Here is an 18,071-nt window from a genome sequence, read left to right as displayed (position 1 = left end):
CAGTTTTCATTTCACTCATTGATGAGCTGATTCTTATTCACTTAAAAAATATTTATTGAATTCCTTCCTATGCTTGGCACTGGGCTACTCGAACAAAGACAGACATGGTTTCAGGCTTCCAGAGCTTACGGAAAAGGGCAAAAGGCAAACGATGAAACACATCATTGCAATAAAGCACAAAAACCACCACCAGAGAGATTTGGGGCTCATGAATATATGCAGCAGGACGACCTAACTACCCCAAGGTATCTGAGAGGGGCACTCACAGGATGAAAATATCTCAACTAAAACTCAGATAAATAGTAGGAATTAGCCAGGCCCAGAAGGAGCGGGGAACAAAAGTGGTAATGAGGGAGTGGGAAGAGTAAGTGCTATAGGCAAAGGCCCAGAAGATCTGGTTGGCATCTTCAAGGAACTGGAAAGAGGTCAGCTGGGGCATCCCAGGATCTAGAGAAAGAATGAGAGTTGAGGCTTCACAGGGCCATGGGAAGGGGTTTAGGAATTGTCCTCATGGCAGTTGGAAGCCACTGAAGGGATTAAGCAGGGAAACACATGATTATACATGCACATGTCTCCCTGCACCAGCACTATAGCCAAGCCACACAACCTGCCTGGTTATCAGCATACACAACTAAGGCAAGAGGTGCTGGGCTCCCATTGCCATGGATGCAAGCTCTAGCACCTGGTCCATTCGAAGAGACAGAAACCAGGTAAGCACCCTTAGAAACTGCATCTCACCACAACCACATTCTGAGGAGCTTCATGACTTTCTGGTGAAACTGGAAAAACCCCAGTCCTGCCCATTCAGAAGAATCAACACAGGAAGTGGCAAGTGGTCCCCTTCACTGCTCTTACGCCCATGCAGTAGGCTCACTTCCACATCAATTGACACTAAAAAATTGACTTATGGCTACTATTCAACGTTCAGCTCTCCATCTGACCAGGCCTACATACTCCTTGCTATTCAGAGTCTTGCTTTTTGTTATTGTTATTTCTTGCTTTAGTTATGACCTTGTTTCCTCCTCTAGTTAAGGACTTGCTTCCCACCTAAAGCACAGTTTGCATTCATCACCTTGAGTTACTTTCAGGTAACACAGTCTGGCACCACCCCCAGGGATTGCTCTGTAACACAGGACTCAAGGCCACAGGGATGCTCTCAGCCAGCTACTTTCAACCATCTGTTAAGTTGGTAAGGAGGAGGTGGAGAAGAATAGTTAATGGATTTATTGAGTTCTTGCTGTGTATCAGGCTGTATCTAAGCATTGTACATGGAAGACTAAAATGCATATATGTTGTCCATGAGACCTGATTTCGTTGGGATGCAAACACTTCAACGGTGATTAAGATAAAAGAAAACAGTTTCATACTTTTCTTTGCATACAGGTTTTTTTTTTTTTTTTTTTTAATCCATTCTAGATGTAAAGTAAAGCTTTGCTTGGCACTTAATTTTAAAAGAAGCATCTTTTACAGGACTTCAGCTTTAGGAGCCAGTGAGAGATGTATAGAAAACATCCTCAAAAGCATGCCTATAGTAGATATAATAATGAACTCCATACTAGTGGTTCTTGAGGTAGACGTCAACGAAAGTCAAAGTATAATAGTAATTGCAATTAGTAAAAGCAAGTCAGTGGAAGGCCAACACAATATAAGTGTGCAGCTTTCTGATATTAGCTTGATCCAGAGATAAATTTTAGAGCATTATTTCTCAAGCTTCAATATGTGTATCAATCTCCTGAGAATCTTGTTAAAATGTAGATTCTGATTCAGTTGGTCTTGGATGGGAGGAGGGAGGATGGAGATTCTGCTCTTCTCAGCAACTTCCAGGTGTTACCAAGGCACTGTTCAGCATGTTATACTTTGAGAAGCAAGGATCTTGGTTGCAGGAGAATGGATGGACTGACTGCATGTCCTTCAACTAATCTTCAATAAATATAACTTATCTGATCAGAACTTTTGATAGAAGTTTAAAACAGGTAGTCTATGATCATATTCCCTAAAACAGAAACCCAACCTGCATGAATTATGTGTCTCTGATGAAGGAAAGAGATACCTTTAAAGTGTATCAAATCAAATAGACTAAAGCAATGGGAGTTAAATGATAGGTAAAGATTGTCTAACAGTGGCATTTCAAAACCACCTGGGGCTCCTAGCCTGTAACAGAAAATCCTTGCCTTAGGAGAACTTGGCCTTGGTCAAGGCTACTGGTTAGAGTCCTATTTCTAAAGGAATTCAAACACTTACCCTTAGTCCTACCCTAAGGAACTTTGCCCAAATCAAGCCCATGATCACCATCAACTGGATGAACAGCCATGAGAGTGCCCTGAAGCCTGATTCCATTCCATCTGTGTTCCTTTTCCAATCAACCCAACAGAGCTTATGACCTAAATTATATCATGTTCCTGTTTATTTGGTTTAATGAAACAACTTGTTGACTCATATCACATCAGTTGATTCCAGACTTTCAGAATGCCAAATGAATATATATGGTTCTTTAAACCACCCAGTACAGGTACACAATATTGTGGACATGATATTGATGGACACAGTTACGTAAAAGGACCAAGTAAATGGAAATTTCACGTAAGTTAGGCAATATATGCAATTCTTAACTGTTCATTATTAGTACACCAAATTAAGAAAAAAATACCTTACCAAGTCATCAAAAATATCTCTCTGATGCACATGGATGGTAATTAGAGTTTCGAATTTCACTCTATCAAACTTGCTGAGGTCATGTGTTGTCTGACTAATGAGAGTATTTAGAATATCCAGGAATTTCTGATTGGTCACTTGCATGATTTTCCTGTCATCTTTTGCATTATGTAAAGCCTCTTCTGAATCGTGTGTCCACAACATCTGAATTCCCAGGAGTCCAACCTACAGATCCAGCAGACAAATATTGAAATTGGCCAAATATTTAAAGTACATCTGCAATAAAATCTGGTGGTCACTTGTTCACGTTTTAAACTAAAAATGAGATAGACTTGCATTTCTTCACCCCCAAAGGAGGGAAACAGTTAAAGTTTTAACCATTAATATTTAATTATTTCAAAGTTGATAGGTTAATGATCATTAAAATACTGGCTACCATTTATTGAATTATATGTGTGTTCCTGAAGATGCTTAGGAAATTTTTCTACAGAGGGCCCGAGACTTTTGTATACTTCCATGCAATGATTTTTCTTTCTCAAGAAAAGCGAATGAATTTATTTACTTGTTCTTGAGTACAGCTTTCTGAAGGTCTCTTTGTTCTTCTAAAAACAATATGCTGCCTAGCTCCTTTCTTGATTGCTCCCTCTCTCTGATATCCACATCTTTATCAATGCCTACCTTTCTGTTTCTATATTTATCTATAGAAGAGAGAGGCAGACAGAAAGTGAGAAGGGGAGAAGAGAAGCTTGTATTCTTTGTATCCTGATGAAGGCATAAAGACATTGTGGGAGGATGCCACCTTAAACTCCAATTTCTACCCCAGAAAAGGAAATAAAAGTAGTCTGAGCATGCCCCACCCTCATCCCTTCACTATTCATCCAAAGTCAAATAACAGATCCAACATCATTTGGACCAAAAAAGAGGACTGAAAGCAAGGCAGGCAGTAGGTAGATACTTCTTGCCATGGGCTCAACAATGAGAAAAGGAAGACTAAAACCCTCTTTCCGTCCCTGCCTTATCAGGGACTTTGATACTTTTCCTGCTAGAGCAGTGGCCAATCCTGGGGGCTGAAGCTACAGATAAATGAAAGCACCTGGTGAAAGTGAGCAACGGGATCTGGAGAAAATAGCCAGTGTCAGGAAGCCCCCAAGAGCAAGCGGATTGTGGCCCTGACAGCAGCAGATGATGGTCCAAGCAGGGAAAGACAAAGAGAAAAACTACAAAAGCATAGCAGTTAAGACTGCCTGACTTAAAGACAAACAGACCAGCAGACCCCAACATCCACTGCATAATGGTGTCTGTCCAAAGGCAAGTCTTTATAATCATTATCCTGAGTCACCAAGAACAACTTAAAATTATGTTATATACTCAGTCTAAAAAGGCATGCGACTTAACAGTGGAAAAGAGGATGTTTCATTAAAAAAAAACACACAGAAAATAAGAATGCCCATTCTCATCAATATTATTTGACGCCTATAATAAACGCATTAAACAATATCAGAAGGCATCACATGTTCTCACGCACTCATGGAAGCTAAAATAAAGCTGACCTCAGAGAAGTGAAAGCAGAATGGAGGATACTAGAGGCTGGGAAAGTTAAGGAAGAGGAGGACAGGGACGGATTTGCCAAAGGTTACAAAATCACAGCTAGGTAGGAGGACTAAGTTTTAGTGATCTACACCAGTGATCCCCAGCCTTTTTGGCACTAGGGACCGGTTTCATGGAAGACAATTTTTCCATGGACAGGGATCGGGGGATGGTTTAGATTCTCATAAGGAGCATACAACCTAGATCCCTCAAATGCACAGTTCACAACAGGGTTCGCCCTCCTAAGAGAATCTAAAGCTGCCGCCGATCTGACAGGAGGTAGAGGTGAGGCAGTAATACTCACTTGCCCGCCACTCACCTTCTGCTGCGCGGCCTAGTTCCTAATAGGCCCAGTTCTATACCACTGTAGGATAATTATAGTTAAGAATAACGTATAGTTTCAAATAGCTAGGAGGAGGATATTGATCGTTCCCAACACAAAGAAATGATAAGTGTTTGAGATGATTAATATGCTAATTACTCTCACCTGATCATGAGATGTGTGTATCAAAACATCACTATGCACCCCATAAATATGTACAATTGTTATATGTCAATTTAAAAAAAGAGAAAAACAACAATAAACACATAAACATTAGAAGGGAATACACTAAAATATTAATATAGTCATAATTTTTAGGTGGTAGTAATATGGGAAATTCTTATTTCCAGTTTTATTTTTATTTTATTTAAGTTTTGGGATACATGTGCAGAATGTGCAGGTTTATTACATAGGCAAACATGTGCCATAGTTTGCTGCACCTGTCAACCCATCACCCAAGAATTCCACTTTTATAATTTTTGCAGCAAGGATCCATTGCATTCAAATCTTTGAAACATATTTTAAAAGAAAGCAGAAGTGGAATTTTAAACAATTTCAGATAAAAATGTAAAATTAACTTGATAGTAAGTAAATGTCAGTCTTTTTTAAAAAAACTTAAAAAAATGAATATATATATATACACACACACACACATACACATTCTTATGTATCTATTAGACTCAATGTACATATCCTTAATGATGAGAAAATAGTGGCATATCCTCTTCTGGCAGATGGGATGGGTTGGTCTAGAATGGTGTAGGTTGACAAGCAGGTGGCTGGGAGCTGAGGTTTAAATGAGCATGGGTACACCACTCTAACTAGTTCAAAGCTACAATTGCCTCACACCATCAGCCCAACAACCTCCTAAGCATCCTTCCTCTTTACTTCCATTTCTTTTCACCATTACTTAAGCATTGTGTATTCTCACCTGTGCTGGAAAGTGGCTGAGGAATGGTAAGAGTTGAAATCCTGTATCACTGATTTGATAGAAAGCGGATCTAATTATATTATGTAATGATGACATCTGCATTTTTAACAATTCCAGAAGCCAAATCTCCACAGGACCTTTGGCTATAACAGAATTATCCAACTAAAACAAAATTACAAATATATTATAAATGGATAATAATTTGGCATTTTTACATGCATACTTAATAAATCACAGTGCCCTTTGACAAGCAAACAGTTTTATATTTTATACAAAATATTTTAAATATCGGTAAAATCATCTAATGCTATAGCTGGAAGGAACTATAGTGATCACCTAGTCTAAAACTTTCACTTTATAAATTGCAAAATGAGTCTCAAGAGAAGTTAAAGGATATATCTAAACTAGTTTTTAACAAAGCCCAGGGCTATAGAATAAGAACTATCTCTCCTCCTGTTTTTTTCCATAAGAGAATTGCATTCTCCTCAACCAAAGTTTTTAAAGAAATTCTAGTAAAAAAATTTAAAGCAAGGTAAATTACAACAATTTTTTCTCCTTCTCTTGATACGACAGCCATGATGCGATCGTAGTCTTTTGCATGAAATGTCACTTCATTGATGTTGTCAGATACTGCAGGGAGATGCGGCTGTAAGACAGAGGAAAACATCACACATGAGGCTGAACACAAAAGACTGAATATTTTGTATCTTTTTAAAAGGTTAAGAATTGACTTCATTGTCTCAAAAAATAAGGAGACTTGCTTTGACCCTTGACTGGCTTGGAGGCCTACTTTGTAAAATCAAGCCCTACAGAATCTTTTATCCAAGTCCCACATATGGCTCCTTCTCATGCTATGCAGATTAGACTAAGGACTGCCACCTTCCTCCAGATGGAGACTGGACCATACCGCCTCACCCCTCCTCCCCAACAAGATACAGCTCAGTCCTTTCCTTTCTCCACCTTTCACAGAGCCATTTCATTCTCTCTTCTCATCATTACAAGTCCCTGGAAACCAACAAGGAAATAACAATAGCTATTTCCCAGATCCCCAAACAAGAATTGGCCCCAGGATGGGCCCTTCCATGCCTCCCACTCTCAGTTCACTATGGTTTTTCTTTTCCTCTTCCAAAATATTGCTCTGAGAAATGGCTAAAAGCATTTGAGAAGTATTCTGGAGGGAAAAAAGGGCAAATCCAAAATACAACCCCTATTTGGTCTAAGAATATTTAGAATAAAATACTCATAATGATAAATTCGATTTAATCAACACATACTGTGTGCTAGAGACTTTGCTATGCATGCTCTCATATAATCCTCATGACAGTCCTGTGAGGTGAGAACCATTAATATCCTGATTTTACAGATGTGGAAATTGAGGTATGGGGAAATTAGGAAGCTTGCCAAGGTCACATGACTAAGGAGTGGCATAGTCAGTGACTTGCTTAACACGGCTGGACTGCTTCAGGATAATAGGCTCCAAATACACAGAAAATACATTTTACGATCAATGTAATTTGTAGTACTCTTCTTTCCTGCCTGCATTTTTAATATTTTAACTTCACGTTTATTCTTGATTGTGTATGCTGTGGAAAAAGCAATTTAGATCACAGATTCTTGGATTATACCTGTATGGTGTGGGAATCACTGGCTTGTCCAAGAATTTCCAAGAGAACTGGATCAGATACAAAGAAGAACCTTGGAAATAGTAATCGTTTCTTCTCCAAATACCTACAAATAAAGTTGATAGTATGTTACCAAGTGGCTTTTCCCCCTATATTATTATTTTTCTAGCCAAGACATAATCACTAACATCTTTGCTAAGACAATAGCAAAAACCTGAAGTCATTTATCACTCACCCCTGCATGATTGGTGAAAACCAAAGTCCATGCTCCACCATGGATGGCACTTGGGAAACAAGAGAATCAGAGCAAGTCTGCACCGTCATCTGCTGTCCTCTCCTTTATCAACAGATGCCCTCCTATGACTTTTCTAAGACTGTTGGAAACCTCATGGCTTAAACCAAGGAGGAGCACAAACCTTATCTCCAAACCAACGCATTTTGAGAGTGAAATGGGGGACAACTAATCATTAAGCCAGGACAGAGGCATAAACTTGGACCAACCAGGATGTATTATCACCCTATTTCAAATAGAAATTGAAAATGAACTCCCTTAAAACAATTATCGGCCAGGCGCGGTGGCTCAAGCCTGTAATCCCAGCATTTTGGGAGGCCGAGGCGGGTTGATCACGAGGTCAAGAGATCGAGACCATCCTGGTCAACATGGTGAAACCCCGTCTCTACTAAAAATACAAAAAATTAGCTGGGCATGGTGGCGCGTGCCTGTAGTCCCAGCTACTCAGGAGGCTGAGGCAGGAGAATTGCCTGAACCTGGGAGGCGGAGGTTGCGGTGAGCGGAGATCGCGCCATTGCACTCCAGCCTGGGTAACAAGAACGAAACTCCATCTCAAAAAAAAAAAAAAAAAGACAATTATCCTGACAGCTATCCGCTTATGATGGTAAAAATAAAATAAAATAAAATAAAATAAATAAGTAAAAATAAAACTGAATGTGTCTGGTGAATTGTTCTTAGTGCACATGCCCATGTCTTTCCTATTCCCTGAAATCTGTGAGTGTGACCTTATTTGGAAAAAGGACTTTTGCAAAGGGGATGAAGGATCTTGAGATTAAGGATCTTGAAGAGCCCTGAATGCAATGACGAATGTCCTAAGAGACACACAGGAAGAAGAGGAGAGGGCCAGGTGAAGACAGCGAGAGATTGGAGTTATGTAGCCATGAGCCAAGAAACTCTTAGAGCCACAAGAAGCCAAAAAAGGCAAGGGAAGATCCTCTCTTAGAGTCTTCAGAGGGAGCCAACACCTTGATTTCAGACTTCTTCTCACCACAAATGTGAGAGAATTAATTTCTGTTGCATTAAGCCAACCAGTCTGTAGAAATTTGTTACAGCAACCCTAGGGAACTAATACAATGCCTTCACCCACCCACCCCTAAGACAAAGATGTCTTCCTTGCAGAAAAGTTAAATCTATGTGAAATTTTAAGTTTCTGTCCATACTTTAACCATCACTATCAAAACAGAAATGTAATCAATACTAGTGAGTTTGGGATAAAACATGGTCACATACAAAATGATACATGATCTAAAAATTAAACTCTTACCCTGTCAGTGACTTCTGACATACTTCCAACTGCTCGTGTAAATGAGGTAAAAGTTGTCCCATGGTCTCATCTCCAACACAGCAATTAATCACATTGGGATTCTCATGAGCTCGCTGCATTATTTTTATCCATGACTTGTCAATATTCTGAAAACGTTTTGCTTCCTGAAAACGAATCCATAGCCAGTAAAGATTAGCATTTGGCTAACCAAAAAAAAGCAAAGCCTTCACCCTGGAATTTTCTATAGTTCTTCAAACCAGCCTCTATTAGTCTCAGGCTACATAATTTAAACAGGCAATTTTTTTCTCATTTGAATTAATTCTGAACGACACAAACCCAAAGCTATAAAATTGCATATTAAAATGCTACTTTATCACAATGGGGCTTATTGCTTATTTGTTTCATTGCATTTAATATGTTTTTCAAAATACCATATGATTAATTTGCAGAGCTATCAACTTAAAGTTCCAATCTAGTGTCTCAGCACCCCAGGTGTTTTGGTTTGATGAGCAAACTGAAGAAGCATGAAAATAATTTGATCTCAGGATTCTTGGAATAATTACAGCTCAATAGTACCCCAGGGCGGGGGGGAAAAAAGAAAAGAATGCAGTAAAACCACAAAACAAAGTTTCATTTACATTTTTGCAAGTGAAAATTTCCTATTTACTGTGAATGATATTAAGCTTTGCACTCAATTGCAAAAATGCCTCTAGAAATTGGCATAATCTCACCTCTTAAAAATACAGCCTTCTGATTAAAAAACAAAAATGATATATTTCAGTTTAATGCTTTAAAAATGTGCTATAATACAAAGGAATTTGGCCATTTTCAAAAAAAACCTTTTTTATCCTTGATTTTTAACCTATATAGGTCCTGTTTGTAAATATAGAAGTTTAGGAAGAGCAGGCTTGATTTTCTAAGAAGAAAGTTACCTTCATAGATCAAAACTATCAGTTATTATAGTTATTGGAATTTATTTAAAGGACCCCAATAGAGCTGTTTTAAAGATTTTTTTACAGCCTCCCAAGGCTGTTTTCTTGCTCCACACACTGTTTCTGATCTGCTAATAGTAGACTTACTAATCATTAAAGTTAATCTGTTCTTACAGAATATAGGTTAATTTTAATACTACTCTCAGAGGACCATTATGAGGTTAACTCTTAGAAGAGAAGAGTTACTATAATTTTATAGTACTGTATTTGAATGTACCTCACATCCTCAAACAACCTTGTGATTATTCACTGTTTAAAACTATGTGAGTTTCTTCTTTCTGCTAATCAGAGGTCAGCACTTTAAAAAAACATTCTGTAAGGGGCCAGATAATAAAGATTTTAGACTTTTGGGCCATGTAATCTGTTATAACTACTCGGCTCTGATGTTGTGGCGCGCAAGCAGCCACAGACAATATATAAAGGAAAGGATGTGACTGTGTTCCGATAAAACTTTATTTACAAAAACAGGCAAGTGGGCCATAGTTTGCCAAACCCTGGCGATAGTCAAGCCCTGAACATATGTCTTTGTGAAGACGTTTACGGAGACATATAGACAACATACACCAAATTATTTGATCAGTAATTACAAAAGCTGTATTTACCTGAGGCAGCTGTTTGGCAATATCTCCACCTACAAAGACAGCTTCAAGATAAACCCAAAGGTTCTGTACTACAAGCCACTCTTCAATTATATCTGAGGAAGTGGACAATTTATACACCCAATTCTGGATAGATTTTTTAAATGGAGCATTGTATCTAAAAGGTAAGAACAGAAAAGATCACGTTTCAAAGATTCAGAAAATAGTACCGCCTTACCGAAGTAAATTACAAAAGAAATACTACTTTGGAAATGAATGTTTTGTCCTAAAAGGGCAGTTCCTACCAGCTCTCATACAGCTAATAAAAACTGTTGCTTTCTATGAATAAAACTCATATCCCTATGTGATTTTACTTATTGTTCCCATGTGTCAGTCATAGAATAGGAGAATGGGCCTAGTTTTATGGTACTTAGGTCCAGCAAAGGAGCTGTGCTGGTTGCTTCTGGGAGTAAATGGCAAACAAGGAATAAGATGGTTTTCCAAAACTTCTGTGAACCAAATCCAAGTGGGGACTGCCTGTGAGAGTAATACATAAGGCACTGTTATTGGTCCGTAGAACTATTGAATCTAGAGAAAGAGACCACTATCCAGGGATTTTCCTCTTATGGATGGTCTTAAAGGTTTCATCCAGCAAGAGACAGACTGTCTCTAAAAGGACAGGACAAATCAGATCCCTAAAGATCAGGAGAAAAATAGGTATCACCAGGTTCACCTGGAGAAAGATGACCACAAAGCCAGGGTCAAGCTTGAGGTCTGATGTTCACTTACAGGTGTGCTCTTCCCACCCAGAGACAGCAAATTACACCAGGTATTGCAACCAGATTCTGCAGCGCTAGAGACCCAGGATTGCTGTCCCACAATGGCATGGCTCCTGTTTTTTGATTATTGGGGCTTGCTGAAGTGTTTATGAGAATACAAAGGGTCCAGAAAGCGAGCACAACAGAGGAACACAAGAAATAGAATGGATATCTTGGAGGTAGCAATGGGAGGCTACTGGGTAAAACCCCCACTACCTACAGTTAGAGCAAGAAGCTGACTGTTGTGTGTGCCAAGGGCAAGTAGTTTCAATGTGGTGCAGTGACATTTGCTGGTGAGAGGCACTTGTTGACTAGGATCTTCAAACTTGTCTTGATCTAGGACAGAGTGATTTGAAGATATTCATACGTAGAATGAGGTTTTTCTGGGTACAGTCCGATGCCTGAATACAACCCATAACTTCCCTGAAAGCCTATGTTATACATGAAGTTACAAATGGAGTTGAACACAGATTGCTCCAAGGAGGTAGGTAATCCAGTTGTTCGGGCAGTAAGAGGCATTTTTCCCAACACTCCATTTATACTGTTTACCTGGCCACTGGTCTAGAGCTGAAAGGCAGTCAATATGCCAAAAACATCTTCCAAATAAAGACATGTAAACTAACATGGCATGGGCAGGCAGTTTAGGGAGATGGAGCAACTAGACAGACCAAAAATGATTCTGCACAGAGAATAAAAAGAGTCATCCTTGATGGTGTATAACTTCTAAAGATGGAAATGGGAGATCTGAAATAAAATCTAGCATAGCTAGTTTCTGTCCTTTGGCCAGATACCTGCATTGTTCAACTTTGTGTGGTCAAATCTACCAGGACCCATGAAGTCCCATGGAATCAGGGATCCACCAGGGAAGTGTCACAATCCAGGCAACATCTACAGTCAAGTCTCACCAAGGAGACATACAACTTTCTTCTGAAGTCACATCAGAGTAGTCTTAGAGATCCAGCAGGCACTACTCACTGCTAGGGCAGTCTGCGGTTAGTTCTGAAACATGCTTTCCAGACCTACTTGGCACTGCAAAGTTCTAGGAGGAGACTCTCGCAGAATGTGATGACTTCTTAGCTATCCTTATACTCTTTCTGGCAGGGCCTAGAAGTTTGTAAACATTGAGTTTACTAATACAGAAATAGGTATTATACTAATCAGGTTATGTCCAAGTAAGTATGAATTTAAGAAAGCCTTCCAATACTGAATTCCTTGGCTGCAGACACTGGCCAGATGAATCTACAGCCCTCCTCTGACAGGCAGTCAGATGGCAAATGTTGCAATGAACCACGGGGAAGCAGTAGCCCATGAAGTCCAGGAATCACTGAATATTCTTTGGTCACCTTTGCCAGGATTCCCTGAATGCAGAGGATGCATCTGAGGACCTTAACCTTTATGAATTCAACCCAGAACTCCCTGGACTGGCAGATTTGTCATTATGCAAATTCAAGACTGCCCCTAGGGGCAGAGGTCATGCAGGATGCCACTCACTAACCAGTGATCCCAACCTGGAGAAGGGATATTAAACATTTCTTAGGTGTGTTCAGGTGAAGAATAGTTGAGAACTACTGCACAGTCAGCTAGAGGAATGGAGGTTGCCAATGCCCAGATCAAAAACCTGACAGAATATTTAATTTGACTGAGTCCTATAGGAATTTCCTAAAGCTACACTTAAGATTATAGGCACCTTCGAGCTGGTCCATAGTTCAATGATGAACACGTGACCTCATCAGGCCATAATGGTCTCAGCCTCTTTTCACCATAAAAAAATGTTTCTAGGTAAGTGCCAAGCCCTTAATGGTAGATTGCTTTCACCTGTGGCCAGCAGGCTTTTCCCGGGCCATTGGGTGACTGCTTGAACAGGGTAAGCCAAGAGGTCGATGATGTCAAATCAGAGGAATAAAGAAGAGAAAAGATAAAATGAAGAGGTCATCTCAGTGGGGAGCCAAGACCTTCAAAGGACAAGCTGCCAGTTTGGAGAGGAATAATTAGGATGGGGCCCATCAGAAAAAATAGGGAAGGGTAGATGAGTAGCATCAGAGAAGAGACAGAGGCCATGTTTATTAGGGAAAAAAGACCATTCATATAGGGACAGACAGTATCTAGCAGTCTAGGGCAGAATCCTATCCAATGCCATAGCTTTAAAACTGAGGCTTTACTTAGAATTTTGTAACCCTAAATATCCAATTTAAACCTCTCCCCCAAATTATAAAATTACCTGTTGCTGAGTAAGGACCCTAAGACCATTAAACTATCCTCCATCAAAGTGATAATTTCTCCCGATTCGGTTCCTTTGAGCAGGAGCTCTCCTTTTCCCTTAAATGCTGCAAAACTCAGATTTTGGTTGGTCCAGTTCTCAATCACCTGAGTCATCTTGGCTTCGATATCCTTCTCCTTAATGGCAGATATGCAAATATCCTTTGGAGGAAAAGCAAAGGATATGTCATGATGTTTTCAGCTACAAGTTAAGTATATCGTAAAAATCACAGCATTTTTTTTTAGCTTGAATGGGACCTGGAAGTCACTCAGTTCATTAGTCATTTTACAGCCAAGAAAACCAAGGCTTCAAATCATTGTGTTGCATCTTGACACTAGAGCCCTGTGATTCGATGACTGCTAATTATTTTTCTGTGCCACATACATGAAACAATGTAATTTAAATCATTTTTTATGTTTTCAATTGGAGGTTTTGGCTAAAATGGGGATAATGACAACTACCCTGTCTATCCCAGATGTTAGCTATGAGAATCAAATGAGAATATACATGAGGGTCTTTTAAACTCTTTCAAGTAACATATAAATATTACTACATTCCTGCCTGCTCTGGTCCTAATATGAATATCTCATTTGCTTAAACATTAATTATTTTTTTCCTGTGGGTTTTTCTAATTTGTTTTGAGAATACTTAATAAGAAAGACTCACAAAAGAAAATAAAAGTAACATATTTTCCCCACAATGCCTCAACTTGTGTTCATAGTTAGAATCACAGAGATGAAAAAGAATTTAAAGGTGTGAGATATTTGCACAAATGATCATGAAACAAATTAGGGTGTAATAAATGTCCTAAGAATAATGTGAACCATGGTGATTTCTGAGGAGGGAGGCCTGTGCTGAGGAGGAAAGGATTTACAGATGGGGAGGTGGGATTCCAGCAGAGGCTGTCCGGGAGGAAGAGGAAATTCTGTACTGAAGGCAAGGCTTCCTTTAGAGGCAGTGAGTCTAGTAACAGCAGGAATCTAATTTAGCTAATGGTAGGGCATGTGTGGCTGAGCAACTAGACGTATCTGGGGTAGACTCTGTTTTGTGTACCAAGAGTCATTAACAGAATCCTGGAATCACTTGAAACTGTATAATAAAGCATAGCCTATGAATGGCTATATTATTAAGTATAAAAACCTACTTATAAGAAGGGGATGGCCATCAAAGTGTTTCTAACTCTTTGGTTCTTAGTGACATTTACAAACAGGACAAAAATACTTTGAAAGAAAAGCTTTCTGTGTACACATATTATTAAGAAGAGGTTAGAGGAAGGCAGAAAACCCAAACCATATATTTGGGAGATTTATGGTCACATGGTACATTTTCTCAACTCCAAAAACATGGAATAATGGATAAAATAATTTTTTTAAACTCAGTAAAAAAGCAGAGCCAGGCTTAAAAACAAGATAAACATGTCCATGAACCGAAAGTGGAAAAGCTATGCAAACCAGTTGGTGGAGCTAAAACACAGGCCTGAGAGCCTGGGCCACTGGGGCCAGGCCTTTGGTTCCCATGGGATGAAGAAGAGAAAAGTCATCTATAGGAGAAGGAGCACCTGGCTGGGATCTAGAGCCCTCCATTCACAGAAGGAGGCTGCAAACACTGGCTCCAGCTGCCATCTAGGCCACTAGGTTAACTGGAACTATGGACCTGGGGGATGGGGTAACACAAAACCAGCCCTACAACCAGGACCTGAAACAGGTCAGCACATGCCTGGATCCTCATACCATAGCATAGTAGGGGATGGAGACTCTTATTACAACACCTGGCTCTGGACTTGGGGCTGAGGAGACATGGGCAGTAGAGGAGGCAACCAACAAGGCCACTTACAAGGAAAAGTAAGACACAAACTAAGATATAACACATTATATAAGCCAGATTTTGTGAAAGCCTTCCATTCAAAATGAGCCCCCATCTCAATAAAAATTACAAAACCCATGAAAAAAATCTAAGGCTCAGAGGATAGCCGACATAAAAAACATTAACAGCAAAAATTCAGTCCAGATTAAATTAATCTTAAAGAAGAATCTGAAAAAATCTTTATGTTTAATTTAGAGTTGCTGAAGTACAGGAGGTACAGATAAAATAATATTGGCCATGAGTTGATAAATGTTAGAGCGAGGAGATCTTTACTTTTGTATAGGTTTAAAATTTTCCATGGTGAAAAATGTTTAAATAATCATGTTTAAAGTGCTCAAAGAGATAAGCAAAGACATCTATAAATCTATGTATTTGAAACTTACAGATCTGGGAATATATATAGATTTAAGACTCTGTAGACCTAATAATCTAAAAAAAGGACAGAAAAAAATTTTAATGTAAATTTTTTTTTAAAAAAAAGGTGGCCACAGAAAAAGAACCAATGAAAAACCTTAGAAAGTAAACATGTAATAATAGAAAATTCTAAAAACTTAATAGACTGCATAGGAAAAAGCATAAAATTAGAAACCTGGAAAATAGTTCAGAGGTATCCACCAAGAATACAATACATAAATAAACAGATATGTTTTTAAGTGGAAGTGCATTTTGGGGACAAGGAAGATGTATTGAAGGGCTCTAAAGCAAATGTATTTCAAATAATCATATCATCTCATTGAGTCACAAGTTTATTTCATAGAAGCCAAGAATGTTCAGGATCATCCCAAGTTTTGAGGGTGCATTATAGAAGGCAATTAATCCGACCTCTCATAAAATATCTGTACAACTCTCAGAAAAGGAAATGGAGGCATTCTTTAATGGATCACTGATAAGAATATATATACTTATGTACCTCAATATCATCCTTGTTTTTAAGGAGTGGTGCTTCCATGATATTTCTAAGGCAAAAAGAATCAGATTCCACATCAAATGGGGTTCCAGTTAACTCGGAGATTCTATCCCAGTGTCTCTGCTTCATGGCCTTATTGGTCATCATTTCCAGTAGAGGACATGACTCACTGAAATCATCAATTCTCTTTTTGAGATCCAAAAAAGCTTGCCAATCTTTAAGTCCTTTTGGAAGTTTACGACATCTTTAAGAAAAAAAGAGAAAAAAAATGCCGCCTTTGCATTTCTTTGAAGAAGGTTTTATGTATATGCGGTGGTATATTAGGGAATAAATTAGCTTCTGAAATGCCTATAGGATCCTAAGAAGACAGGCATTGTAAAAAATTCCACTGAAACTCACCTGTTTTGAAATTCCTGCAGTTCTGCATTAATTTTTTCAATATCTACATCTCCCCAAAGTATTTCATAATAACCACTAATACTGCCCATTACGGTGTCATACAATCCATACAGCTTCTGCAGCAAGTTGAGTTCTTTTCTGGGAAACAAAGTAATTAAGTTATCACATCATGGATAATATTTAATAAATTCCATTATGGGAAAGGCAGAGTTCATCCAATCAAATATTTTATACATTGTGTGTACAATGTCTTATAGATAGCAAATGCATACAACTACATCCATTTCAATACAAAGACTTTGTTAAAGATCTGTCAGTAAGGTCAAGTTTACAGCTCCAAATATTCCATATCATACTATACTTGACATTAGTAAATGGTTTGATTAATTTTTTTTTTAAATGAGACAACCTCATCTAGGGTTGCAACAGGCCTCAATATTTTCATAAAGGCGAATGTGACGGATTCTAGTTGTGACCCAGGCAAATTTTATCTCCGGTGCTTTCTTTTTTTTTTTATTAATTTTTAAAGAAAAAAATCTTGCTATTTTTTCATAAGAAGGTTACTATACCAATCATTGCAAACAATGTGACCAAAACTTGATGATAAGATCATATCTATGGCTAAGGTTTTATTTGACTTTTTTTTTCTTTCAAATAAAAAAAAGTTGGATTTTATGAGAACATTTCCCTTGACTAAGTTCTGGTCTGCCTTTATGTCTGAGCTTAAACATACTATTTCTACACACACCACCTTATGTGGCCAGGTGTGGTAGCATGAGCCTGTAGTCCCAGCTACTTGGGAGGCTGATGTGAAAGGAATGCTTGAGCCCAGTTCAAGGCTGCAGTGAGCTATGATTGCACCACTGCACTCCAGCCTGAGCAACAGAACAAGATCCTCTCTTAAAGAAAAAAAAATCCCACATGTGCCCAGATGAAGTTACTGTATTTAAAACAAGAATAAAAAGTCCAAGTAAAGGAAAATTCTTACTTGCATAAAACACCAAATTAACCACTCAACAGAATGTGTGGATTCTCCCAGAAATTCCTCAGCTAAGGCTTGCCATACCATAAGGTTCTACTAGATTCAATTTTAGTTTTCAAGTCTATTCATAAGGATTGATATTCACAACTTTTATTCTTTACTACAGACACTTCAAAAACCAAAACTAAAATTTACATTAATTTTTTAATGAAGTAAAAGTTGTGCTATCTTTTTTCTTTTTTTTTTTTTGAGACAGACTTGTTCTGTCAACCAGGCTGAAGTGCAGTGGTGTAATCTCAGCTCACCACAACCTCTGCCTCCTGGATTCAAGCAATTATCCTGCCTCAGGCTCCTAGGTAGCTGGGATTGCAGGCAGGTACCACCACGCCCAGCTAATTTTTGTATTTTTAGAAGAGATAGGCTTTCACATGTTAACCAGGCTGGTCCCGAACTCCTGAACTCAGGTGATCCACCCGCCTCGGCCTCCCAAAGTACTGAGATTACAGGCATGAGCCACTGTGCCCAGCCCATTCTATCTTGTAATTGCCATGTAAGCATAGTAGACCCTTTTATAAATCTAAGACATATTCTGAAATCTTAGTTGT

The 18,071-nt window shown here is 38.7% G+C and overlaps 1 protein-coding gene across 8 annotated transcripts in view; it reads right to left on the bottom strand.

Moving 5' to 3' along the window:
- DNAH8 (dynein axonemal heavy chain 8) overlaps nucleotides 1-18,071 on the bottom strand; it is a 346,427-nt gene that overhangs the window by 179,691 nt on the left and 148,665 nt on the right. For all 8 annotated transcript variants that reach the window (XM_054254946.2, XM_054254948.2, XM_054254949.2 and 5 more), the window contains 9 exons: nucleotides 16,485-16,622; nucleotides 16,089-16,329; nucleotides 13,277-13,476; nucleotides 10,265-10,418; nucleotides 8,671-8,834; nucleotides 7,118-7,220; nucleotides 6,034-6,138; nucleotides 5,493-5,654; nucleotides 2,653-2,877 (listed from right to left, as the gene is read on the bottom strand). In XM_054254946.2, coding sequence (XP_054110921.2) covers nucleotides 2,653-2,877; nucleotides 5,493-5,654; nucleotides 6,034-6,138; nucleotides 7,118-7,220; nucleotides 8,671-8,834; nucleotides 10,265-10,418; nucleotides 13,277-13,476; nucleotides 16,089-16,329; nucleotides 16,485-16,622 — 1,492 coding nt within the window. The remainder of the gene's footprint in view (nucleotides 1-2,652; nucleotides 2,878-5,492; nucleotides 5,655-6,033; nucleotides 6,139-7,117; nucleotides 7,221-8,670; nucleotides 8,835-10,264; nucleotides 10,419-13,276; nucleotides 13,477-16,088; nucleotides 16,330-16,484; nucleotides 16,623-18,071) is intronic.

Source organism: Callithrix jacchus, chromosome 4 (assembly GCF_049354715.1).
Source record: "Callithrix jacchus isolate 240 chromosome 4, calJac240_pri, whole genome shotgun sequence".
Lineage (NCBI taxonomy): Eukaryota > Metazoa > Chordata > Mammalia > Primates > Cebidae > Callithrix > Callithrix jacchus.
The sequence above is the reverse complement of the archived record's forward strand: the minus strand, read 5'-3'. Positions and strand labels throughout refer to the sequence as shown.